The sequence below is a fragment of the Lissotriton helveticus genome, chromosome 1_1 (genome assembly GCF_964261635.1).
Source record: "Lissotriton helveticus chromosome 1_1, aLisHel1.1, whole genome shotgun sequence".
In the NCBI taxonomy this organism is placed as follows: domain Eukaryota; kingdom Metazoa; phylum Chordata; class Amphibia; order Caudata; family Salamandridae; genus Lissotriton; species Lissotriton helveticus.
The window spans coordinates 512,446,029-512,472,315 of NC_136057.1; the positions used below are offsets into that span (position 1 = coordinate 512,446,029).

General features: G+C 45.8%; 1 protein-coding gene across 1 annotated transcript in view; it reads left to right on the forward strand.

Annotated features, from left to right (window-relative positions):
- The window catches only part of RAD51AP1 (RAD51 associated protein 1), a 393,892-nt gene that overhangs the window by 22,259 nt on the left and 345,346 nt on the right, over positions 1-26,287 (forward strand). Inside the window, exons 4-5 of the mRNA XM_078673979.1 lie at positions 695-789; positions 1,285-1,371. Coding sequence (XP_078530105.1) covers positions 695-789; positions 1,285-1,371 — 182 coding nt within the window. The remainder of the gene's footprint in view (positions 1-694; positions 790-1,284; positions 1,372-26,287) is intronic.

Below are 26,287 nucleotides of genomic sequence, written 5' to 3' on the forward strand. Positions count from 1 at the left end.
ATGTCCTCACCATAATTACAGCCACTTACCCGCTCTGCAGAACTATACCATTGGCAGTGCTACAAGAATTATACAGCATAAAGGGCTAGATTATGCAGCTAGAATATCTAAAGTAGCAGTAAAATATGCAACTATGCAGCTCATTCCCTGGTAGTGTTCTCTTCAAACATCCAAGCTAGAAACAACTTTTTTTGTGAAATCTGCAATGGAGAAATTCCATAATTATGCAGTAAATACTTTTTAATACGATTTAAATCTTCTGACTTTTACCATTGTCCATTATTTTATTAACAATGTATACGTCAGGTAAAAAAACCTAAACATTCTAATTCCATTCATGGTCCATTGTTAGCTGCACTTAAAAGAATATAACTTTTTCAAGCTAATTACCCCAAAATAAACATGCAATACAAAAAATACACAACTGGTAATGAGTAATATGGTCCTCTGTTGACATCTTGGAATTCTGCTGACATTTTTGCAAAGGAGATTTCTGATATTTACATACTTCAAGGAAATCCCTTGCAAGAAAAATAGTGTCAAGTTTGTGACAATTAATTTGAAACTACATAAGAGCATTTTTAATATACATGTGGCAACAGTTGGTTCTATCACTAACTGTAGTATACATTTCAAACATAAGTAAAGACAACTAAAATGCAAACGTCATAACTTAATTAACCTTTTTTTTCAGGAGAACATTGGATGACAAACTCTACCAACGAGACTTAGAAGTTGCCTTAGCATTATCAGTGCAAGAAACATCAATCGAGGTGCACTCATCACCAAGTAAGGTTTACTATGTAGTGATTGCTTTCACCTGACGTCTGCAACTAAAAACCCTACGAAGAGTACACGTTTTGATTTAAGATATTCAAGTTAAGATATTGTTTTGAATCAAAACGGCTTAAAAATGTGTGCTTTGACTTGCAAGTTTGATCACATCTGTTTAGTGCTAGTCTACAATGTGGTGTTCAAGCTACCAGGTGGATTGTCAGCGAGATGGGCGGATGGACAAATGGTATGATTGACATGGTTAATTAATTTAATTTGCCTTTACTTGATACATATTAACATTAGAAGTTGGGGAAGTGTTTTTCCATTAGTGGGGCTAGGTGGTAGTCTGACCCTTGCATATTGTGGATGCAATATAGGTGTCCCATTGAGAAAATAAGTCCTAAATAAGACTCAAACTCAGAATGTGTAATTGTATGTCCATAGATTTATCAATCACTCATCGGTTACAATGTCTATTTTTTTTTGTTGTTGCTGTCGTACATGTAGGTATTGAAACATGCACAGATACGAAAACTGATCATGTGCATTGCCTTCCCCTCCTCTCAAACTGCAGTGTGGACGGCGAAATCCTGGGTAAGCTACATATTGCCTTTGGCTCTAATGCCACCCAAAGTGCAAGACCATTTGAGACATGAATATTCCATCTACAGATTTTGTTGAGCAGAATACACTCCCAGTCTGCTGTTGTTTACACTCCAAACATTTTAGTGGTTGTTAAATGTGCTGATTCCGACTTGAGAACGTAAATGGGTGATAATTTGCGGATCTGCTCTAATTTATAAAAAATCTCATGCAGACCGTAATCCCAGGTACTTTTCGCATTAGTTATATTTAAACAGGAGTCTGATGCTCATGTAGATCATATCCTAAGCTGGCGAACATCAAACTCGAGGTTTCATTTTCTGAGCTATCCATGGAGTTCATCTCTCACTCTAGGCTTTGCTCACTGATACGGTTTACTCACTTTCCAAAGCCCTTCAGCCTGCTACACTGGCGTCTATTCTAGCAAACACTTCCCTTTTCGGTTTCGCCTGCACAGTGCTTGTGCTGTACTTGCGAAATCCCTTGTATTTAAAAAACTACACCTTAAAAGGGTATTAGAACCCATCAAATACTTACCAGAACTTGCCATTTGTTGATTCCAGTCTCTCTCTATTTTACATGCTTCTGATTGCCCAGCCTGTTGTCTGCTTTCACTTCCTGCTCTACTTTGTCGTCCATGCCTGGAGCTTGGACCAAGTACAGATTCCTGTCACTGGTCACTGATTAGTGTCCTACTGGCTACTTACACTGCAGGTACTTTTTTTTCTTTTACAAACACGCATTCAATAGAGAGCATTTGGAGGCCGTGTCTCTCCTCCCTGTGGTCTTGCAGCTTCTTCCCGGGTCACACCTCGTTGACCCCCCTGCCCCTGCCCCTGCCCCCCTAACCCCATCTCGCATCCGCTTTCTTCCTCCAGTATCATTAAATTTGCAGTTGCAGGCCGTCTCTCTCCTCCTCGTAGTCTTGCAGACTCTTCCAGGTCACATCTCGTTACTTCCCCCTCAAGCATCTTTTGCTGTCAACCTAAGATTTAACGGTGCTGCACTTTATTAGGTCTCGCTGAGCAAGCGCATACGCTGCTCTGAGACATTTAGTAGTTGAGTTTTCAAAGTGCTAACCCACACGTTGGCTGGCCTAGCACTTGCGTTCACGGGAGCGTGCACGCGCGCAGCCGCCATCTGTCTTTCACGGGTGATTAAGTGCACCACTCGGCCACACGTCTTGTTTTCTTTCTTAGCCTGCTTTTGATCGTCGAGTCCTGTTTTTTAAATTGATCTGACGAGTGCAGAATACTCAAATTTATTTACGTCATCTTGGACAGAAAGAAAGTTTCTTGTTTCTTTTTCTTTTCGCGTGCTTGTTGTTATGCGCAGGGAGGCCGAGGACATGGCTGAAACCGATAGCTCTTCAGCTGCGTGGCGAAACAAATCTGACGAGGGCAGAATACTCAAATTTATTTACGTCATCTCTGACAGAAAGAAAGTTTCTTGTCCTTAGTTCAAGCTAAACAGCCAACTGCCGTTTATTTAATTAAATGCAGCTTTTTTGCGGGGCCGGCATATTGCATAATGTTTCCAATGCTACAATGTCATCCTTACGATATCAGTACCGTAGCTTGCTGGTGCACTCTTCTTGCTTCATTTACCTCTGAAATCCATTGTGTGAAGTGTATTGTGTTTGTTATCATTGCCAGTTATTCTCAATCACCAAAATAAACCATCACAAGACAATTTGTGCTGTATTTCATCCGAGAAAGTAATACTAGGACTAACACGTTTACTGTATAAGAAAACAAGTTACTTACCTGTAACTTTGGTTCCCCAGTATTGGTAACTTTCATAGATTCCCTTGCGCCCACCCACCTCCCCGAGGAAAGCTCAGCCTACAACAGATATGGTGTCTAAGTACACAACGGCTACGAAAATCTGAGGCACTGAGGTTCCTTCAGGAAGGTTCTAAGGGGTGAGGCACTTCTGATTGGCTGAGGCCTAAGTTTGGTCTCTTTTACACAAAGAGGGTGATATGCTACAAAAGAGAATTGAGGCCTAGGCCTTTTTCCTTGGTCTTTTGTACCTGCAGCTATGGTATTTTTGTTACCGAGACTCCCATTCCGACGACGGGGAATGATACAAAGCATGGGAATCTATGAAAGTTACCAATACTGGGGAACCAAAGTTACAGGTAAGTAACTTGTTTTCTTACCCCAGTATTGGAACTTTCATAGATTCCCATGCTTTGTATCAGAGTAGCAAGCAGTTAGCAACAAAACCACATTTTGCATCATCACAATATAGCAATAGGCAACATGACGTAAAGATACAAAATGTGAAAGACGGAAGGTGGGAAAGAAAGGAAAGCTCACCAATCATTGGAAGAGGTTCCTCAGGACAGCCTGTCCTACTGCCGCATCATCTTGTTGTAGGGACTCCAAGCAGTAATGCCTGGTAAAGGTGTGAACGCTGCTCCAGGTAGCAGCTCTGCAAATGTCTTTGATCTGCACCCCCGCGAAGAGGGCTGTTGAAGAAGCCACAGATCTCGTGGAATGTGCTAGAATGTTTCCAGTCAGAGGTTTTCCTGCAGCAGTGTGACGATGCAGAATGGCACTCGTGATCCATTTCGAAACACCTTGTTTGGATAGTGGACCCTCGAAGGTAACAAATAACTGTGAGGTTTTCAGTGGCGGCTGGTGACATTTGAAAGCAGTGGGGCGTAAAAGTTGGGCATGACTTTTAAGCTGCAAGCAAAGCGAAGCTAACAAAAGTAGGTACAGGTTGGGTCCTCCTCCCAAGAGAAAATTGGAAAAAGATTGGCAAATGGTGAATTTTAAAGCAAAAGTATTCTGCTGTCAAGTGGCTAAAGAAGATTTGCTTTCAATGCAGTAATTCCTCCCTGCCAAGTAATAAAACCTTCCTACTGACCAAAAGCCAAACTTTACATTATCAATATCGATTCAATGGCAAAAACACTGCTGGCATGGAAAAGCTATTAATTTAACAGTATGATGTAGGGGTGCAACACAAGCTGGGCTCACACCTGCTTTATACACTTATGTGACCATAGGCGCCTCCGTGCGGGGATTGAGGGACAGCAACGGGTGTGCATCACAAGCTCATTGCTTCTGACATCATCTAACACCTGCGAGATAGTTGGCACTGCTTGGCAAACACAGTGGCAGCATTAGAGGCCAACAGCAAAGTTAAGGAATAACCCCAATCAATTACCTCTATGGTTTTTAAGGCCCGCTGCTCGTGAATCTGGGTTAGAGCTGCCAGGGAACCTTAAGTGCTTGAGTCACTTTGAGGCACTTAACATAGCAAAAAGAACGGCACACAGCCCTCTCAGGGCTGCGGAGAAAGCTCGCTACGTCTGCTCGTATCAGACAACAGGCGGGTTTAAGGCAGTACAAACAATGCGGTCCCTACAATCTGTGGTGCTCAAGTGTTGCTAAAACATAGCGCCTCTGTCTTCACTCTCCGAGGCAGGTTCACGACTAGATGCTGTTACACTCGGAACCACTGGACTTCAAAGACAAACAGTGCACACTCCCCACTCCGACTCCCACGTGTTCCTAGACACACGAGTGTGCATTAGAAATGAGCACCTTATGCGCCCTCTGTTTCAAACAACTAAGAAACAGACCTCCGGCCTGCCTGAATAGCACAGCAAGTGTGTTTATGTGGGCAGGTGGGAGGCGGGCACCCGAGGGCCAAAAGTCCCTTCTGGTGTCTAATGCTACAAGCGGCCTCCAGCCCTCCCTTTAACAGACCAGAGGTGAGAGCACAAACCGCACTGGTGGTAACTGTGGAGTCTGCAAACAGCGGCGGAAATCTGACAGCTGATGTAAAACACTCAAAGTCCTGAAGTCTTTAACTCCTAAAGACCTAGAAGAAGCACATTTATGAAACTAAGAAAGTCCGTGGTGTCTTCTTTCCATTCCTCTTCCCTCGCAGTGTGCCAGAAACTGAGGCAGCTCAGAGGAAACATTAATCAAGTTTAACCTATTTAACCTTTTGTATTTACTTTTCTTTGACCTGACTTCACTTTTCTATCCTTGTATAAACAATGAAAGTGTGTCCATGCCCATCTGTGTGACTGTTGTACGATTCCAATATCTAAAAAACTTAAAGAGCCCAGAGCATTATGACAAGGGCTTTCCTGCTACAACCATGTGTGGTGCGATGTTGTGTTGCAGTCAGGACAACACACGGATAAAAGGCACACGCTTGAGATTGCCACGAGTACCCATTGAAAACGTGTTTATTCTCGCCTAAGCTGCTTTTCAGCAAAGCAGGCATGTGCACTTCCAAGTAAATTAAGCCCCACTGTAAGATTTCTAATAACCACAAAAATCTGTTTCTACTTTCTTCAACTCTCTTCCGCTCGATAATCAGCAAAAACAATGCATTGCCATAGCCCCGCATTAGCTTATTTGTCAGTGCCGGCCTTTTGCAAGATTGTGGAAACTTTCGGCTCTCTGTTGATTTGTGAATCGCGCTCTAATATACTCGCGGGGGGGGGGGTATTCACACGCGGGGGAAATTAAAATAAAGCAGCATTATGTATTAAGCACAGTTGCGGCCGGCAGTACGGGCGGGTGAGAGGAAGGGACAGGTCCAGGAGTGTTGCGCAGGGGACGAAGGGTAAAAATAAAGAGAAAACTTACCTTCCTCCGGAGTCGGACCTCGCCTCCTTCTCCACACCACGGGCCGAATCACGCGCCGTGCCGCCGCCTCAGAGACTCAAGTGTTTTTTTTAAATGAACCCAGGCTGCGCGGTGGAGTCTCAGCCAATCCTGGCGCTGCATTAGCATCACCACTGCGCCAGGATTGGCTGAGAGCAGGGTTAGTGCCTGCCCTTATGAGACCCCGGGGGCCCGGGTCCCTAGCACGCTGAGTCGCTGTTGGGGAGGGAGGGGAAGGTAAAGTACCATGAGCGCATGCGCGGGCAAGTCCAAAAAATGAGTAGCCAGACATTGACATGCGCAGACTGCAGCTGCACTGTTTGTGCACACTGCTGTACTGTGCTGTCAATCACTGCCACAGGCAGCCCCGCCCCCACACCTTCCGCGATGTCATCCAGCCTTGTCCCGGTAATTGAGGCTTGAGGGTTGCCGCCGGCTGCCGCAGAGAAATTTCGTGCGCGCAATATGTACACTTTTAATCCTGCCAGTGCCTCAGCGTGACGGTCGTCCATGGGGGCTAGTGGGGCAACGCCCCCAATGGACGCACCGCCACTGGAGGTTTTTCGAAAACCCTTAGTACGCTCCAAGTAGAATTTCAAGCACCGTTGCACATCTAGCGAATGCAATGCTCTCTCTGCTGGTGTAGCCGGTTGAGGAAAGAACGCCTTCAGAATGACCGACTCATTCAAGTGGAAGTCCGAGGGAACTTTAGGCATAAACCTCGGATTAGTTCTCATGATGACAGTGTTTCTCTTGAATTGAAGGAAAGGTTCTTGGATAGTCAAGGCCTGCAATTCTCCACCACGCCTAGCCGACGTGCAAGCGAGGAGGAGAGCCAATTTCCATGAAAGGTATTTCATGTCAGAACGATGGATTGGTAGAAACGGGCCCTTCCTGAGTTGAGAAAGGACTACATTCAGATGCCATGTCGGAGGAGGCGGTCTCACTGGTGGATAGACTCTGAACAAGCCCTTTAGAAATTGCTTGACAATTCTGGAAGACCACAAGGAGGGCCCAGACCCAGTCCTCCTGAACCTTGATATTGCCGAAAAATGGACCTTCATCGATGAATGGGCTAGTCCCGACTTAGCCAAGGACAGCAGATAAGGAAGGATCTGATGAGGCTTGGAAGCGAAAGGATCAATGCTTTCTTTCTTGCACCAGCAACAAAATCTCTTCCACTTAAGACGGTAAGTCCTGTTCGTAGAAGGAGCTCTTGCCTGAGAAAGGACCTCCTTAATCTCACTTGATATGGGTAGGTTCATAAACTCTCGCTGCTCAGGAGCCATGCAGTCAGGTGTAATGACTGCGGATCTGGGTGCCAAACTTGTCCTTCGGACATCGTGAGCAGATCTGGTAGAACCTCCAAAGGAAGAGGAGGGGCTATCGACAGCAGATGGAGTTCCGTGAACCAGAACTGCCTCGGCCAAGCAGGGGCTATCAGGATCATCCTGCATGGCTTCACCTTGATCTTCCTGATGAGCCGTGGGATCAGAGGTATGGGAGGAAAAGCGTAGACAAATGTCCTCGACCATGCTATCGAAAGCGCACTCCCCAGAGAACCTCGATGGGGAAGCCTGCTTGCATAAGACCGGCATTTCTTGTTGGTCGGAGTGGCAAAAAGATCGATCTCTGGTCTGCCCCACTGGCTGAAGACCTCCTCCAAAACTCTCTGATTCAATTCCCATTCGTGGCTGACTGAGTATGACCTGCTCAGTCTGTCGACGTTTTCGTTTAGGACGCCTGGCAAGTGTTCTGCCTTCAGCGATATCCTCTGAAGGATTGCCCATTCCCAGATCTGCTGAGCTTCTTGCGACAATGGATGAGATTTGGTTCCTCCTTCCTTGTTCACATAGTGCATGGCCGTGGTGTTGTCCGTCCTCATAAGCACTTGTGAACCTTCCAGGCGAGGAAGAAAAGCTTGCAGAGCCAGTCGTATCGCCCTGAGCTCTAACAGGTTGATGTGGAGGCGTTTCTCCTGGGGTGACCAATGACCGCTGACATGCAGGTCTTGCATCACTGCCCCCCCAACCCTCCAATGTCGCGTCCGTTGTTACCACTTGTGGAGACGGGTCGCTTACGAAGGATAGACCTTGGGACAAGTTGTCTTGATCTGTCCACCATAAGGCCGCTTCCTTCATCCTTGGAGAGACCGTCACTCTGTCCTCGAATGAACCGTGGACCTGTTTCCACTGGTTGTCTAGTTGCTCCTGCAGAGGACGCATTCTTAGTCTGCAATGGGGAATTAGTGGGATACACAATGAAATTACTCCCAGTAGAGACTTGTGGCGGCGTACTGAAAGACACTTTTTTGTTTGCAAGTCCTGGGCCAAGGCCTGTAATTTCTCTCTCCTTTCCGGAGTAGGGAAGGTTCTTGAGAGCTTTGAATCCAAGATGGCTCCCAGGAAGCGAGCCTTTCTGGACGGGACCAGGGAAGACGTCTCGTTGTTCAGAGTGAGTCCCAGATTCTGAAACAAATTGGTACAAGCTTGAACAGCCTTCAGCGCTGCCTCCCTGGACGGAGCTTTCTGTAACCAGTCGTCCGAGTAGGGGAAGACCTGAAAATGGTTCCTTCGCAGGAAAGCTGCTACTGGCGCCAGCACCTTTGTGAAAATTATTGGGGCTAAGCGGAGTCCAAAGGGTAAGACCCTGAACTGAAAATGGCTCTTGGCTACTGTGAATCGCAGAAACCTTCTGTGTGCTGGGTGGATCGGAACGTGGAAATACGCATCCTCGAGATAGAGCGTGGCCATGAAATCCCCCGGGCTGATACGCTTCAAGATGTCCTGGAGAGAGACCATCCGGAAGGACAGGGAGATGAGATAGGTGTTTAGCTCCCTGAGGTCTAAAATGGGGCGCCACTTCTCTAGCGTCTTCCTCACCAGGAAGAACCTGGAATAAAATCCTTGCCCCCTTTGGTTTGAGGGGACCGGCTCTATCACTCTCTTCCGGAGCATCTGTTGGACCTCAAGCCGCAGGAGACGCTGGTGTTTCGATGGATGGCTGCCGGGGGCTTGGGTGGAGGGACTTGCGTGAATTCCAAGGTATGGCCTTTCCGAATGATGTTGAGCACCCAACGGTCCGATGTTATCCTGGACCAGTTTTGAAGGTATTGACCCTGCCTCCAACTGATGATCTCTTGAAGGAGGGTCCAGTAGGAAGAGCCAGGAGGCCGCTATTGACGCTTGGACGAATCCTGTCCTCGTCCAGCCTGTTTTCCCTTATTGTAAGGCCTGGAGTAGTTGGTAGACTGGCCCTGCCGCTGTTGATAAGGCTGACGGTATTGCTGGGAACCTGAGCCCGTGGTGGAATAGTGTTGTTGTTGAAAGGATCCTCTGTAGTTACCACCTCTACCTCTGGATCCCTTAAAACGGTATTGAAGGGTCCCCAAGGACCTGGCAGTCTCCGTGTCCTTTTTTTATTTCTTGAAGAGTGTCGTCAATGAGTTTGCCGAATAATGCCTCACCATCAAAGGGAAGATCCAGGACCTTGTTTTGGATCTCAGGCCGAAACCAAGTAGCTTTGAGCCATCCTTGGCGACGGAGGACTGCCGCCCCAGCCAATGAACGGAACGCCGTCGTCGCAATATCCATTGCACAGTCAATGATTTCCATCGACGTTGCTTCTCCCTCCTGGAAGATCTTCTTTGCCTCAGACGTAGACTCCGGAGGCAGCTGGTCAAGGTATGGGGCGACATCACACCAAAGCTGGCGGTCGTATCTACCCAAGATCGCTAGGGCATTAGCCGCTCGCACCAGCAAACTTGCCATCAACGAGAATCTCTTCCCCACATTATCCAACCTCCGCCCTACCTTGTCCGGAGGAGTTGTTAAGGGAGCAGAGGGGTTACGGGATTTCCTCTGCGCAGCCTGCGAGATCAGAGTCTGGTCTTGGATGACCCGTTAAGGCTGCCGGACCATCATCGGGTGCCTTGTATTTTTTATCCAGACGCGGTAGCACAGGGACCACCGTCGCCGGGTTCTTCATAGCCTGTAGGCCCTCCTTCCACAAATGATCCACAATAGGAATGGACCTAGTTGATTTCCTATAAGGTTCCTTGAAATCATATAAGAAACAATCTGTAGTAACCTTAGGCATGGCTAATTTAAATCTTGCAGCGGCTCTTTCCATCAGCTCATGGAAGCCCCCAATGTCCGCTGGCGGGGAATCCGCCGGATCCGGGACTGGTGATGAGGGATCTGGAATGATATATTCATCATATTCAGTATTTGGAATAGAGTCATGATACGACTGCTGATCCTCATCCGAGGAATCATCATGGGCCTCTTGTAAACCAGAGGAATCCTGATGGAAGGAAGGGAAACTTGAGCCGGAAAATTAGGCGTCACTAATGAGGCTGAAATCCCTGCAGGCGTAGCAGGCGTTGACGGAACCGGAATAGGCCTACTCGCCTTAGATTTATAGTCCTGCAGCATCTTATGCAGATCTTGGAGAAAAGAAGATGGCACTGTAACCATTTCCTGCTCAGAATGGTGTTGCGACTGGGCCGACTGATGATGACCAACTTCCTCGTGGCCGTATTCGCCCTCAGAGTCAGTGTCCTGGCATTTGACTAGAAGTTGGGAGGGACTATTGGCATAGCTGTACGAGTCCTGGTCATTCTCCTCTGTCTCCCCTTCTTGAAAAAGCATGGTGGGCAGTAGGGTAGACACACTCCTCGGAGAAGTCATCTCTGGCGTGATTCGTGTCACAGAAATGGTAATTCTTTTTTCAGAGGACAATATCGTCGACTGTTCTGTCGTCGACGGTTGTATACGCGTCGACGAGATCGGGGTCGTCTAAGTCGTCGACGATGAAACCGTTGACACGCCAGCCGTTGTCACTGTTGTCGTCGTTGACGCCCTCGTCGACGAGACCGTCGACGACGTCGTCGTTATTGTCGACGTCGGCGAGATTGTAACTGTTGTCGTCGGCATCTTCGTCGTCGGCACCTTCGTCGTCGGCACCTTCGTCGTCGGCACCTTCGTCGTCGGCATCTTCGTCGTCGGCGCCTTCGTCGTCGGCGCCTTCGTCGTCGGCGCCTTCGTCGACGGCGCCTTCGTCTTCGGCGCCTTCGTCGTCGGCGTCTTTGTCGTCAACGTTTTCGTCGACTGTACATTCTCCGTCGCCGGTGAAGAAACCGCCGTCGACGATACCTTCGTTGACGAAACCCCTGTCGACGGGATCGTCGACGACATCAATCCCGATTTCGATTTTTTTCGTCGACTGAACTTCCGCTGTCGACGTCTTCGTCGTCGAGGACTTGGTACTCCTCTCAGAAGACTGGGATGAAGGTTTTTTGAAGGCTGTGACAGTCTTCTCACCTTTAGAAGGCGTAGCAGGTCCTACCCTCTCCTTTACACCTCGGTGAGGAGATTTGCTGGGACCTGGGCTCTCAGACTCACTGGGGGTCTTTTGAGGCCTTGGAAGATCTTTCCATAGAAGGAGAAGGGGAACCCCTACCCCTCTTCACTGACCTTCTTGAAGAAGACATCGACGCTGCATCCTCACTGTCACTAGAGACAGTCTCCTTCCTGGATTTCAGCTTATGGAGCCATGTCAAGAGTCTACCCTCACGGTCCCGGAGGGTCTTGGTCGAAAAGGTGCGACAGATCTTAGTCCGCAGCCTGGTGGTCAGGATAGAGGCAATAAATGCAGTCTTTGTGCTTATCCTCCACAAAAAGCCTTTTCTTGCCACAGGTGGTACATGGTTTGAAAAGGGCTTTTTTCTTCTCCATTTCTGACATCCTGGAAGGCAGCCAACAATCCTGAAGTGAATCTGAAACGTTCTGAAGAAAGAATCCTGAAGTAAATCCTTTGAAGAGTAGAAGTTGAGCAGAGCTCAAAGGAGACTCCCTAAGCACAACGTGCGGTAGAAAATCTGAGGCACTGAGGTTCCTTCAGGGAGGTTCTAAGGGGTGAGGCACTTCTGATTGGCTGAGGCCTAAGTTTGGTCTCTTTTACACAAAGAGGGTGATATGCTACAAAAGAGAATGAGGCCTAGGCCTTTTTCCTTGGTCTTTTGTACCTACAGCTATGGTATTTTTGTTACCGAGACTCCCATTCCGACGACGGGAATGATACAAAGCATGGGAATCTATGAAAGTTCCAATACTGGGGTAAATAACTATTTCTTAGGAAAGCAAACACATTTGATGGACATTACTTTGAAAATACACATTTACATGAAAATAATTTTTTTTATTGTTACCTCACATTAAACTTGCACTGGTTATAGAAATATCTGCATTGTAACTGGTATTACATCGGTGCTGTTATCACAGCCAATCGAAGGGTGAAGCGATTGATTAAAGGATTTTATATAATTGACACAAAAAAACTTATTTTGTGCTCCCTCATACGTGGTGCATTGTAAAAAAAAAAGCACACAGGGAATAATTTCTACTGAGTGCGTCTGCCACGTGCAGAGCTTTAACTCCATCTGTTTACCAAAGCAACTATTAATTAAGCATTGCACATCATTTTATTGAATCTAGTCTAGTAAGGAAATGTTTATGTCACCAGGCGAGGCAAGCAACCTTTAAAAAAGCACATTTCTATGCCTGTTTATTTTGCACTTTGACTATAAAGATTGTACGATTTCAGAATGTGTTCGACCTGTATGTGTACATTGCACCCTTCTACCCACTCTTTAACGTTTCTTTAACTACATGATTCAAGATTTTAACCATGTCCACCACCACCATGTCCACCACCACGTCCACCACCACCACGTCCACCACCACCACGTCCACCACCACGTCCACCACCACGTCCACCACCACGTTCACCATCACGTCCAACACGTCCAACACGTCCACCACCACCACACCCACCACCACCAGTTCCACCACCACAACCTCTACCACATCCACCACCACCATCCCGTCCACCACCATCCCGTCCACCACCACCACCATGTCCACTACCACCACCATGTCCACTACCACCACCATGTCCACTACCACCACCATGTCCACTACCACCACCATGTCCACCACCACCATGTCCACCACCACCACCATGTCCACCACCATGTCCACCACCATGTCCACCACCACGTCCACCACCACGTCCACCACCACGTCCACCACCTTGTTCACCACCACCACGTCCACCACCACCACGTCCACCACCAGCACCATGTCCACCACCAACACATACACAACCACCACCACGTCCACCACCATGTCCACCACCACCATCATGTCCACCACAACCAAGTCCTCCACCACCACGTCCACCACCACATCCACCACCACGCCCAACACCACCACCACAACGACGTTCACCATGTCCACCACCACATCCACCACCAACACCACGTCCACCACCGCCACGTACACCACCACCACGTACACCACCAATGCCACGTACACCACCACATACACCACCACCATCACGTCCACCACCATCACGTCCACCACCATCACGTCCACCACCACCACGTCCACCACCACCATCACGTCCACCAACACCACCACCTCCACCACCATGTCCACCACCACCAATACCATGTCCACCACCACATCCACCACCACCACATCTACCACCACCAAATCCACCCCCACGTTCACCACCACCACCATGCTCACCACCACATCCACCACCATGTCCACCACCATCACATCCACTACCACCACGTCCGCCACGTCCACCACCTGTGACGGTTAAAGTGTCACTGGAAGGCAGGGGTAATAAGAGTGTCAACCACCAAGTACAAGTACACCACCATGTCCACCACCATGTCAACCACCACCAGAGTGCATCTGCCACGTGCAGAGCTTTAACTCCATATGTTTACCAAATCAACTATTAATTAAGCATTGCACATAATTTTATTAAATCTAGTCTAGTAAGGAAATATGTATGTCACCAGGCGAGGCAAGCAACCTTTAAAAAAGCACATTTCTATGCCTGTTTTTTTGCACTTTGACTATAAAGATTGTACGATTTCAGAATGTGTTCAACCTGTATGTGTACATTGCACCCTTCTACCCACTCTTTAACCTTTCTTTAACCACATCTTTCAAGATTTTAACCACGTCCACCACCACGTCCACCACCACGTCCACCACCACGTCCACCACCACGTCCACCACCACGTCCACCACCACGTCCACCACCACGTCCACCACCACGTCCACCACCACGTCCACCACCACGTCCACCACCACGTCCACCACCATGTCCACCACCACGTCCACCACCACGTCCACCATCACGTCCAACACGTCCACCACCAACATGTCCACCACCACCACCTCTACCACATCCACCACCACGACCACCATACCGTCCACCACCACCACGTCCACCACCACATGTCCACCACCACCACATGTCCACCACCACCACCACACGTCCACCACCACCACCACACGTCCACCACCACCACACGTCCACCACCACCACACGTCCACCACCACCACACGTCCACCACCACCACACGTCCACCACCACCACATGTCCACTACCACCACTACATGTCCACTACCACCACTACATGTCCACTACCACCACTACATGTCCACTACCACCACTACACGTCCACTACCACCACTACACGTCCACTAGCACCACCATGTCCACCACCATGTCCACCACCATGTCCAATACCTTGTCCACCACCAGGTCCACCACCAGATCCACCACCACGCCCACCACCTTGTCCACCACCACCACGTCCACCACCACCACCATCACCACATACACGTCCACCACCACGTCCACCACCATCACCACATACACGTCCACCACTACCACATCCACCACCCCATCCACATCCACCACCACCAGGTCCACCACCACCACCACATACACAACCACCACCACGTCCACGACCACCATCATGTCCACCACCACCATCATGTCCACCACCACCACCATCATGTCCACCACCACCATCATGTCCACCACCACCATCATGTCCACCACCACCATGTCCACCACCTTGTCCAATACCTTGTCCACCACCAGGTCCACCACCAGATCCACCACCACCACCACGCCCACCACCTTGTCCACCACCACCACGTCCACCACCACCATCACCACATACACGTCCACCACCACGTCCACCACCATCACCACATACACGTCCACCACCACAACCACTACCACATCCACCACCCCATCCACATCCACCACTACCAGGTCCACCACCACCACATACACAACCACCACCACGTCCACAACCACCACCACGTCCACGACCACCATCATGTCCACCACCACCATCATGTCCACCACCACCATCATGTCCACCACCACCATCATGTCCACCACCACCATGTCCACCACCACCAAGTCCTCCAGCACCACGTCCACCACATCACCACCACCCCATCCACCACATCGCCCATCACCACCACCACAACGACGTTCACCACGTCCACCACCACCACCACGTCCACCACCACCACGTCCACCACCACCACGTCCACCACCACCACGTCCACCACCACCACGTCCACCACCACCACCACGTCCACCACCACCACCACCACGTCCACCACCACCACCACGTCCACCACCACCACCATGTTCACCACCACCACCATGTTCACCACCACCACCACGTTCACCACCACTGTAGTGTAGCTCCTATTTTCCCAATAGGCTCTGCGCATTGGAATAGTACCTACAGTAGTAAAGGCCTAGGCCAGACGTTAACTAGGTCTACTACTGTCGATGCTAGACTTAATTTTTGGGTTTGCCAGCTAAGCTCAGAGTTCGCTAGAAACTTTCTCGAATGTTCAAGGAAGGAATTAATTCCCCTGATTAGACAAGAAGGGATTTAGTTTCTGACAACCATAGAACATGACAACTTTGCTCTCCCCTAATCAAGAGTCAATCTCAAGAGTCGTGTGAGCACAAGGCAATTATTTTACTCAGTCAGTACGTGCATTCTTAGTCTCATCAGAATGTAGAGAAAAGGAAGAGACGGGCGTGTTCAATAAAAGATGTTATTTATTGATCAGTCTCTTTTCTCGTACAAGAGAAATGGATCGATATTATTGCAATACTTATAGTTAAGTAAAGTGCATACATTATTAAGCAATAGTATAAAATAATACTGTAAAAACATTGATATGGTTTCTGAGCCATATGATGTTTAAAATGATTAAAATATATTTACATACACATATACATTTGACTAAACGTACTCAACTGGTGTTTCTAAATACGCCTACCCCGTGTACCTGACCTAAGTCTAATGCGTGGGCGGGAATAGGAAGTTACAGTTTAAGTTAAGTTTGTTTTTGCCAAGTGAATAACTAAAGAATTCTCTGTGAGGGGTTATTCAGTTCTGTACCTGGAAGTTAGGATGAATGAGGAATGGTATCTCTTTCTCTGCTCTCGATATTCCAGGCTGCCTGCGAGGGCTGCCCAGAAGCGCCGGTGCTGGGTCTCTCGGCTTGAGATAGCAGCGCGTCTCTCAGCGCGTCAGGAAGGCGGGGCTGCTGCCAGCGGGGTCTGCTTCTGCTCTCGGCTTCGGCAAGTATGGCTGCTCCGTCTTGTCACCACGCGTGTGTTTGCATAGGGCAAGGTCGGCAATATTTATACCTTAAAGGTGCCGAGATTGACGTAAGGATGGACATAGATACGTCAATAAAGATGTCATACGACTTGCTCGTTAGCACATTCTTTACTAAAGTTCTCTGTGAAATCAAAACAATGGCCGCACGGATTATCCAGGTTGTCATAGGTTTGATTTGTTATGAGAACGTCGTATGCCTTATCAGGGGCTGGAGGAATGTCGCTTGTCTAATTAGATCTCAAGCGTTATGACCTAATCAGATAACACGTTCCTGTGCCGTAGTGTGACTGCGTCAGATAACGGTATCTGCATCATGGGGGTTTTCTTGCCTCATGGGCTGACTGTTCGTTAACTTGATAGTTAGTTTAACCAGAATAGGGTCAGGAATAGGGGGACTGATTCAGAACCTATAGAAATACACGACACCCACTCCACGCTAACTATGGTCATATCTACTAATCTATGCATAGTATAACATAGTACAACATACTATAGAGTATAGTGTATACCTTACCACCCCAAAATACATAAATGCATTTCGAAATTTTCAAATATACTGAAAAATTGCAGTCATATATATTGTATGCACATAAGCTATGAATTAAATGCAAAAGTAAACACGCATTTTATGCATTATTGCTTATTGGTATATGAGAAATTCACATGAAATGGCTCTTAATATGGCTATACAGAAAGGAAGTCCGAGACCATTTCATCACATAATAAAATATTAGTGAACCTACCAGCGGGCAGCTAAAGTCTATAAAGTATCTAAAAATAGAAATTTTAGTTCTCTAGGAATAGTTTCTTACTTTAAGCAGAAGATCAGTGTCCCGGGAAAAAAATATGTAGAAAAATATTTTAAGGGGCTTGCTGAAAAAAATTGCTGTCCGTGAACTGGAGTGAAATTGTTCATGTGACTTTATTTTTAAAGTTGAAGGCCGAATTCAGGGAACGCCGTGTGCGAGTTTACTCAAAAGTCTCTATTTCTGTTCTGGAGAGAACATCATATCATTCAGGCTTTCGAAAAAACTGTCAACAGCTTCATGGGAAAGTTCCACTAAGTCGGAAATAGGGGTAACCATGCATTCGTGCGCATGATTGTCTCCATTGACATTCTGATTCGCATTGCTGACAGAAGGTCGTACCTGTTCGATGTTGCTTTCATCTTGAACTTCACTACTCTTCAATCGTAATGGTGAAGATTCCAGGAATGCCGTCATCAGGATTGGCAGCCTTTGAGGGCAGCACAAAGCGTGAACCTTGGTAGGAACCAACAGTGTATCTGCATCCACTGGCGCATCCGATTGTAGCGTCAGACAGGTGTCTAACACGCATTCTTCTCCGCATAGCAGACACCTTAGTACAGGTAAAACACACCTTTGCCACATTGGTCGAAATGATAGAAACCAAGTCATGTTCATGTCTCTAAGCCGGGAGAGTCCCAGGATTTTTGATATCCGGTCCCGGTATCCAATGGCTAGGATCGTATCGTCCATTGTCGCGAGAGTTTGATCTGTGACATGGGTTGCCATAACGAAAAATAAGGACTAGGAATAGGATTCCTGCAATTAGTCCCAGGATCAGGGGAAGTCCGCCAAAAATCGAATGGACGAAATCTGGAAAAATACCCAGTATGGCTTTGAATGGTGTTAATGCCATCGAAAATACTGTCTTAAATACCCCTGAGATCCCATTGGTATCAGAAATATTTAAGATTTCGCTTAGGATTTCCGCGAAATGTACGGGGGAATTAGTTGATAATAATGTATGTATCTCTGCAGTCGTCCTTGCGACTTGTAGATCATACGTTTCTTTTGATGACGTGAGCCTTGTAGGCGTCTGAAGAAGCACTGTTTTCATTCTGCTTAAAGTATCTATTCGAATAGAAGTAATTTTCAAATTGGGCCATGCCCTTGCCTCCCTGTCTGGAAAGGAGCTGGGGAATAAAGAACGTCCACAGCACTTGACCTTCGCCGTTGTAGTGACTAGATAAGGAGTCCCGGGCATAAGACTGCAACATCTGCGGTCTACAATAAGAATGTAACTCCCATTATAGAGTCTTTGAAAGAATGGTTCTATTTCAGTTGCAGGTGCGCCTTGCTGGTGACATGAAAGGTTGTATGAATTCCCTTCACAGGCTCCATGCAAACTAATTCCGTTACACAGAAGCGTGCCGCTTAGTGACATAGCACAATTGTTGCCACTAAGAAACACTTTCTGTCCTTTATTACTGACACATGCATGTGAATAGGGCAGGTTCCAAGTTGTTTTAAGGTACCCCTTTCCCAATTTCTCGTACATGCCAGCCTGTATATATTTTTGGCAGTATTGAAACCTGAAGGTTGAGATTGGAATATTTATGATTCCGTGGATTATCCATTCACTGACAGGTCGTTCTGACATTGTCATTGGTAATCTTTCTAGTTTTTCAATGCTCAAGATTGTATAATCAGCACCCTTTTGCGCCATACCGATTTGTCTATCAGTAAGGTTAAAGATTTGGAATAGTGACCTTGTGTTGATTAAACGCCAAGGCACGTAGCCTGAACGCAGATTTTGTAACGTCCAGCCAAGCTGTACAATGGAACGCAATTGTGACTGACCATGTTGTAATAACAGTAAGTCTTGCGATAGTATATCGATTGCTGAAGACACAATGCTGTCCAATGAAAAAATTCTGGAGGACAGAGTCATTAACCCATTGTCCACTACAGAAAGTGATTTTTCCAAATTAATACGGTCAATTTCCCGTATTCTTTCTGCTGTCTCAATTTGAGTAACCTTCCAGGCCTCATTGTATGCTGCATATACACAGGCTGCTATGAAACGCTTTTGACGCTGTTTGCGTGGTCCCAGTATGAAATCACGCAAGTCAGCACCATCAGTAAGTAAAGTTAGGTGTTGCTTAATTTCAGGCAGTGTGGAAGTCTGTAGCCATTGAAGGCATAATTTGCCCACACTGTAGGTTGTTATTATCCCTGGGTGATGTCTTTGGGGATATCTAGGGTCTGGCCTGGTCATTTTAAAACCCTGTGTTTTATTCAGGAATCTATCTTGACAGTTATTTGTATCTGTGGGCCAGATCAACCATTGTTTCCAATCAGGATGTGTTCTGTTTTGGTTTAATATATGGTTTACGTCTATCTCTTCATCTGTATCAGAGTTATTGCTAAACATTGTTGGCTTTGGAATAGACGGATTATTTAAATCTTTGATTTTGGCTAAGCCAAGACAGGTGGTTTGTTGAACAGTGTCATTTAAAAATATCATTTGTTCTGGGATCATGCAGGCTCTAAACAAAGCTTCTAAACCCTGTACTTGCCATTCTTTTGTACCCCAAACACTTTTCAAATCAACATTTTTGTCCCAATAATCAAATCCAAAAGTATTCATTTTTTCAAAGAATGAATCTGAATATATCAATTTTGTGTTGGTTATCATGGTTTTCATCCCTGTCTTGTTTGACAATTTAAAATAAAATGTTTCAGCATTACTTATGTTAAAACCTGAAAAATATGAATATTTGTCGTAAACGGTTCTAGAGCTTCCTTTTGGAGGTGTAGCACAATGTTCCCATTGATTATAATTTAAAACATTTCTAGGTTGTGCAGATTTATGCAAAAAATGGTTACCATAATGGTTATAGCAATACATACTATCATAATTTGTAGAACCTTGCAAATAATCATGTTTTGTAAATTTAGCAGACATTACTAAGTCCGACATCATATTGTTGATGCTTTCGAAGTCCCAATCATCAGCAAATGAGTTTGGTTTTGCAAAATCACTCAAGGAGATCTTGATTTGGTGTGGATATTTCAGGATCTCGACCGGACCATAAATTTCATAGTCAGTGTTGTCCCAGGCTACCCCACCAGGTATAGGATTGGCTGTGAAGTTGGCTGAAGAAAGTTCTGAAGAGAGTTCTCTTTTCTCGACGTGTGAAGATGTGTGTGGTTTGAGGACCAAGTTGATGTTCTGACTTTCTGTGTCCATTTTAGCATATTTTCCCTCAATGAAGCGTCCCAAAGTAAATACCATGATGAGCCAAAGTATGACGATAAATGCACCAAAACCCACCCAAAATTCAATCCATGGAGAAACCAGATATGTTTCTTTCATTTGTTTCAAAAGTTCCTTCGCTTTGTCTTTAAAGGATTTTGATGATGGCTGTGTCTTTGATTCACTGAGGCTTTCAGAGGAATCATCGAAGTTGATGAAGTACCCGGATGCAGTTCTGTCAATTGTTATGTTATGTTACTGGGGGTTTTGTAAAGCGCTCAGCTGCTCATAGAGCGTCCCGGCGCTATAGATCCTCACACAAATACCAGCAACTAACAACCACAGCCATACGGCACCAAACAACACAGGCGGCTTACAGAGCGAAGAGATAGGTTTTGAGTCCCTTTCTAAAAGCAAACAGATTCGAGCACGTTCGCAGCGTCAAGGGCAGAGTGTTCCAGAGACGGGGGGCAAGGTAGCTAAAAGAGCGGCCTCCAATTGCTTCAGGATTTTTGTTTCTTGCATTGTCACTTGGTACTTCATTGTAGATTGGTGTGTCTCTGCTAAATGTTTTTATTTGGGTTTTGCATAGTCCTTGTTGTTCTTCTGTAGGCGTTTCGAATGTGATGAGCCTCTTTGTTAGGACCTCTGTACTGGTAGCAAACCTTGGTGTTCTGCTACTTATTGGGAGTCCACTTGGCCTACTGTTTGTTATCGGCCACATGTTGTGGTTTTACCAGGTCGATGGATACAACTCGGTTCTCCTTTTTTCCAGCAAGTGGCGGTAGTACAACTGATCTTGTCCCGTTGACAGACAAGACAGGAACTGCTTTTCTGTAAGAAGGCCCAAATTCCTTCTTTACCGCGATCTTCTCCCTGACTAGATCCCCGACTTTTGGAATCCAGACAGGTCTTGCTGGGACAGGTGGTGATTCTTCAGTGGTTGTTGGCTGTTGTTTCAACTGTATGTTGCTCAGGTCTTTTCTTGTTTTGTTTAAGTCCTGCAAAATAGCCAAACGGTCTTTGACATCAAAGGTTTTTTCTATTACCACTGAAGTCTGACTATCCAGGTCAGAGATCAACATCCTAGTTCCGAATAATAATTCGTACGGACTGAATCCCTTCAGAGAATTTCTTGGCAAGTTATTTAGACTACGTTGGACACTTATTAGATGTTTGACCCACCCAGCTCCCGAACCTAATATCCTTTCTATTATAGATTGCTTTCTGCCTTGGTTTTTTCTTTACACCATCCCGTACCCTCAGGAAGGAAGTGAGAAGATTCCCGCTGGGCTGTGCTCATTTGTCCATGTTTCCCCCCCCAGGCTGGATTGCCTGAGTGAAAACAATGGTCGAACGTAGCATGCTCTTAGCGTATATGCCATTTAGACTCGCAAATCTTGTATAATAGTCCGGACGTCAGCCGAGCGCTGGTGATCTACATTATAAGTGGAAACTAGCCTGTATATGTTAATCGCAAGCCATTCTTTTTGCTGGCAATATTATCTGCCTTGATACGACGAGGTATTAAACAGCTTCTCTCCCCACTGCGATCTCTGTTGCAGTTTGGGCAGTTTTTTACAAACATGGTGTAGTGCAGGCTCATGCCTGGCCACCAGTACCGTGATTGTAATTCTTCCAGAGAATCTTTTAATTTAAGGTGTCTGAGACCCTCGCCCATGTGTGCGTCTGCGATTAACAAGTTTCTCCTGTCCATGTTTGGAATCACTCTATCCCCCACTCCAGGGATTCGAGCAAAAGGGACGGAGTTTGCATCGATTATGTATGTATAATTGAGTGGATAGTTGATCGGTAACGCTGAGCAGTCGCCTTTTGATGACGTTTTCACCGCCAGCATTGTTTCACCGTCAATGTATTTTAATGTACGCTTTTTTCGATCTACGGGAGCCGATTTAGTGGCTGCCGCTGCGGCTGTTTCAGCCAATGAATTCCCCACAACGTGAACGCCATCACGTTGATGACTCAGTGAGTGAGTCACGTGAGTCTTTGGTAGTTCTTTTTTCAAAAGAGCTACTTGTTCCCAGAGCAGTTTCTGCTTTATTGGTGCATCTGTGTCATCTTTGTAACCGTTCTGAATCCATGTCTGCAAATCCTTGTTATATGCTTTGACGCAGTAATATGAATCTGACACTATAAGTGTCGGGAATTCGCGATCCGCATTATCTAGCGCCATTTTTAAAGCTATTATTTCAGTTTGTAGTTCTGAATTAGTTTCTACTGAGTGTGATTTTGTTAATAGAGGTCTTAGTTTACCTCCGCGCCACACTTCTTTTGTAATCTCACATGTGGGATTGTATGCATGTTCTCCCCAAACGGAGGGTTGAGCATGTCCGTCTGTATAGATTACACAGGCGTAATGTCGTAGAGGCAGAATGTCGATTGGCAGAGGATACGTCTTTTCATATTTTAGATTTTTTAATTCTTCTAGTTCTGGATCAAAGTAGTAGTATACTTTGTCCGTTGTGATTGAATTCACCCATTGTATCCATTCCGGATTCAATGTTGTTGTTGGTAAATTACACGGTGTTGTTAGTGCCTCAAAGGCTGATTCTGCTGTTCTGACAGTGATATGTCTACCGTCAGCTATGTCTTTTTCTCTAGCTATTGCGGTTTGAACTGCACGAATGATTTTTTCTGTATTACTGAATTTCTGTTCAGCTTCTGTGTACAAGTGTGATTTAAATGCAATTGGTACCTTTTCTCCCTCATTAGAGGTCAGGTATGTGAATCCGCATCTCCCTGGGATGACTCGGATCACAAGGTTGCGTGTGTTATCACGTGTTTCTAATTTTGTTTTAATTAGCATGTCTGTTTGTAAGGATCTCAAAATTTCTGTGTGTGTTTGAGTCCAATTGGATATTTTAAAGTCTGGTTTAATTAGATCATAAAAGGGTTTGACCCTTTCTGCGTAATTTGCAATGTATGTTCTTCCGAAATTTAGGAAGCCTAGAATTGACTGTAGGTTTTTTAGTGTTTTAGGAGCTTGGATTACGGCACATTTCTCTAGGAAATTGTCTGCCAGGCTTTTACCTTCACTTGATAACTCATATCCTAAGAATAGGACCGTCAGATGGGCAATTCTGGACTTTTTGAAGTTGAATTTGTAACCCTCTGCAGCGAACCCAAGTATTATGGTGTTCACCCTTTTCAAGTGAGTCTCCAAGTCATCATCTGTTAAGTAAATGTCATCGACATAAGATAATGCTTCATCATCATATAGTTGTAGTAATTCTGTTACTCTCGCTGAGAATACCCCCGGGCTGTTCTTGTACCCCTGTGCTAACCGACAGAATTGTTTTTGAGTGCCATTTACTGAGAATGCAGTTAAATATCTGCTCTCTGGTGCTATGTTTTGACAAAAGAATCCATTGGAGATGTCCAAGGTTGTTTTGTATTTTTTGCGCACTATGTTATTCATTAGTGCAGCACTGTGTGAGTTTTGCACTGCAAAGCTTTTGCAACATGTGTTAAGGTGTCGGTAATCCAAAACTAGACGATATGAATTGTCTGGTTTGGAGACCGGAAACAAAGGATTGTTCATTTGTGAGGTGCAAGTTTCAATCACCCCCTGGTATTCTAGCTGATCTAGTATTTCATTTACTTGTTTTTTAGCTTCTTGCTTAATTGGGTACTGCCTTTGTGCAGTAGGTTGTGATTTTAACTGGATTTTGTGAGGAGGAGAATCCTCATCCCATCCTACATGATTTTTATATAAAGCAGGTGCTAAGGCCACTGCCCACTTTCTAGCAAGTGTGTATTTTTTATGAATCGGGATTTGATTCGAGAAGGCAGGCATAATTACTTCTTCGCCATGAGGGCACTCCCTGACAAACTCTGGTGGCCAGTCTTTTTCAGCTAGTAGGATATCATAGCCCTTGGAGAGATTATCCCAAAATAGTCCCCTTATTTTCCTAGTCTTATCTCCCTCTATACGTAATGTTATCTCGTATATCTTGTGGGGCTTGCTAACTCTGGTGTCTGCAGTTTCCACTTGAAGGTATTCATTCGTGTCCACTGTCTCCAGATGATTCATAAGGACTTTGCGAGCTATGCTCACCTCTGCTGCGCTGTCTAGCATTGTCTGAGCCCACTCTCCGTTTTTCAGTTGTGTCCTCAGTATTCTCGGCATTTTTAACTACCTTGATACTGGCTACCTTCTTTTTTGGAAATTGTAATTTCTTTTTTTGTTGAGCAGGTTCCTTGTCTTTGGACTTGGCGTGCTCTTCTGATCGTCCTATTCTTTCCGATTTCTGCGAGGAATTCTGAAAAGATTGAGAGGGACGTGTATCAATGTCTTGATATCTATCAGGTTTTTTAATATTATCCCTATTTCTAAGGTTATATCTATTCCCGGAGGGGTCACTCTGCGGTGACCTTTGTCTTTGGTTTGGAGATTTCTCTCTTCGCCTAGGAGACCTTCCTCGGGACTGGAATTTCTTTTCTTTAGGATTGGATTGTTTGTTTCCATCCCAGTTCTTTTTTGGTGAATTATTATTATTAAAAAATATTTTTTCTGGACTTGTAGTCAGTTGCGGTTTTACTGGTATTCCACCTAGACTATCTCTGCCTAGTTCTTCATAGGATTTTTCTATGATTCTGGCAATTTCAGCTGGTTGGTCTGCTATATCTGTCTCTTTTAACCTCTGGCGGATCGCCACGTTTGCTGCTTCACCTTTTATGTTGGCTAGTAATATAGCCGAGACCTGCTTGAAGTCTTTCAGTAATTTCATACCAAGAGTTAAAGCAGGTTCTGGACCGTATTCATCTTGAATTTGTTTTAGCACATCTGGTATTACCGAAATGGATGGAACACCGTGCGTTTTTGTGTAGATGGAAGCAAAGACTGTACCCCAAGTGTCACAGTCCTCAATGTGTGGTGCGATTCCCATTGGGAGACATATAGTCAGAATCCTGTGTTTTTCCAGCGGGGTGGTGTCAGGAAACACCGCCTCTATTTGGGTAATTTTCTGTGCCAACCAGAATGGTATCTGTTCCCGTTTAGCTGGAACTTTACCTAGGCAGGATTGGATGTTCTGTGGTGTAATTTTATTTGTGTTCCCCTGGTGAGGGGTCAGCTGTGGAAGTTTAATCGCTGGCTGAATTGTTGAAGTCCGCATTACATACTGAACTAATTGTCTATGAATTTTTAGTAGTTGTTTTAGCTGTATTAACAGCTCTGCTGCAGGCATTCTTTCGATGTCTGGATGTGGTGTGTATCCGGCTAAGACCGGCCACGTTGCTCCTGGTCTTCCTAAAGGACCGAGCCTTGTAATGTGATTGTTATGTTTTAGGGCGCCATCAAATAAGAGCAAATGCTCTTGGAATTTGAGTGGTACTTCCACTTCCTCGAAAGGAGTGTACGTTTCAGGAGGTTCCTCTACTTTGTAATAGTGGAAGTACTTTGTTACAGCATTTGCTGCTGGAAAATGTATCCATGAATAGTATACCTCTGTCTGCCGATATTCGTGTGCCTCGATTACGAATATGACTGTGCCACCTCTAGGTGTCAGTCCATTTTCTATAAGTTTTAAGGTTATAGATCTCCTTTTAATGACCGGAATGAGTATTATATCCGCGTCTGCTGCTTGCATGGTAGCATCAGCATCTGCGAGTTCAGTTGCTAATCTAACTGCCTCTCTTTCTTCATCACTGTCTCCCATTTTACAGACAGGATGGTATTATGTCTATTTGCAGA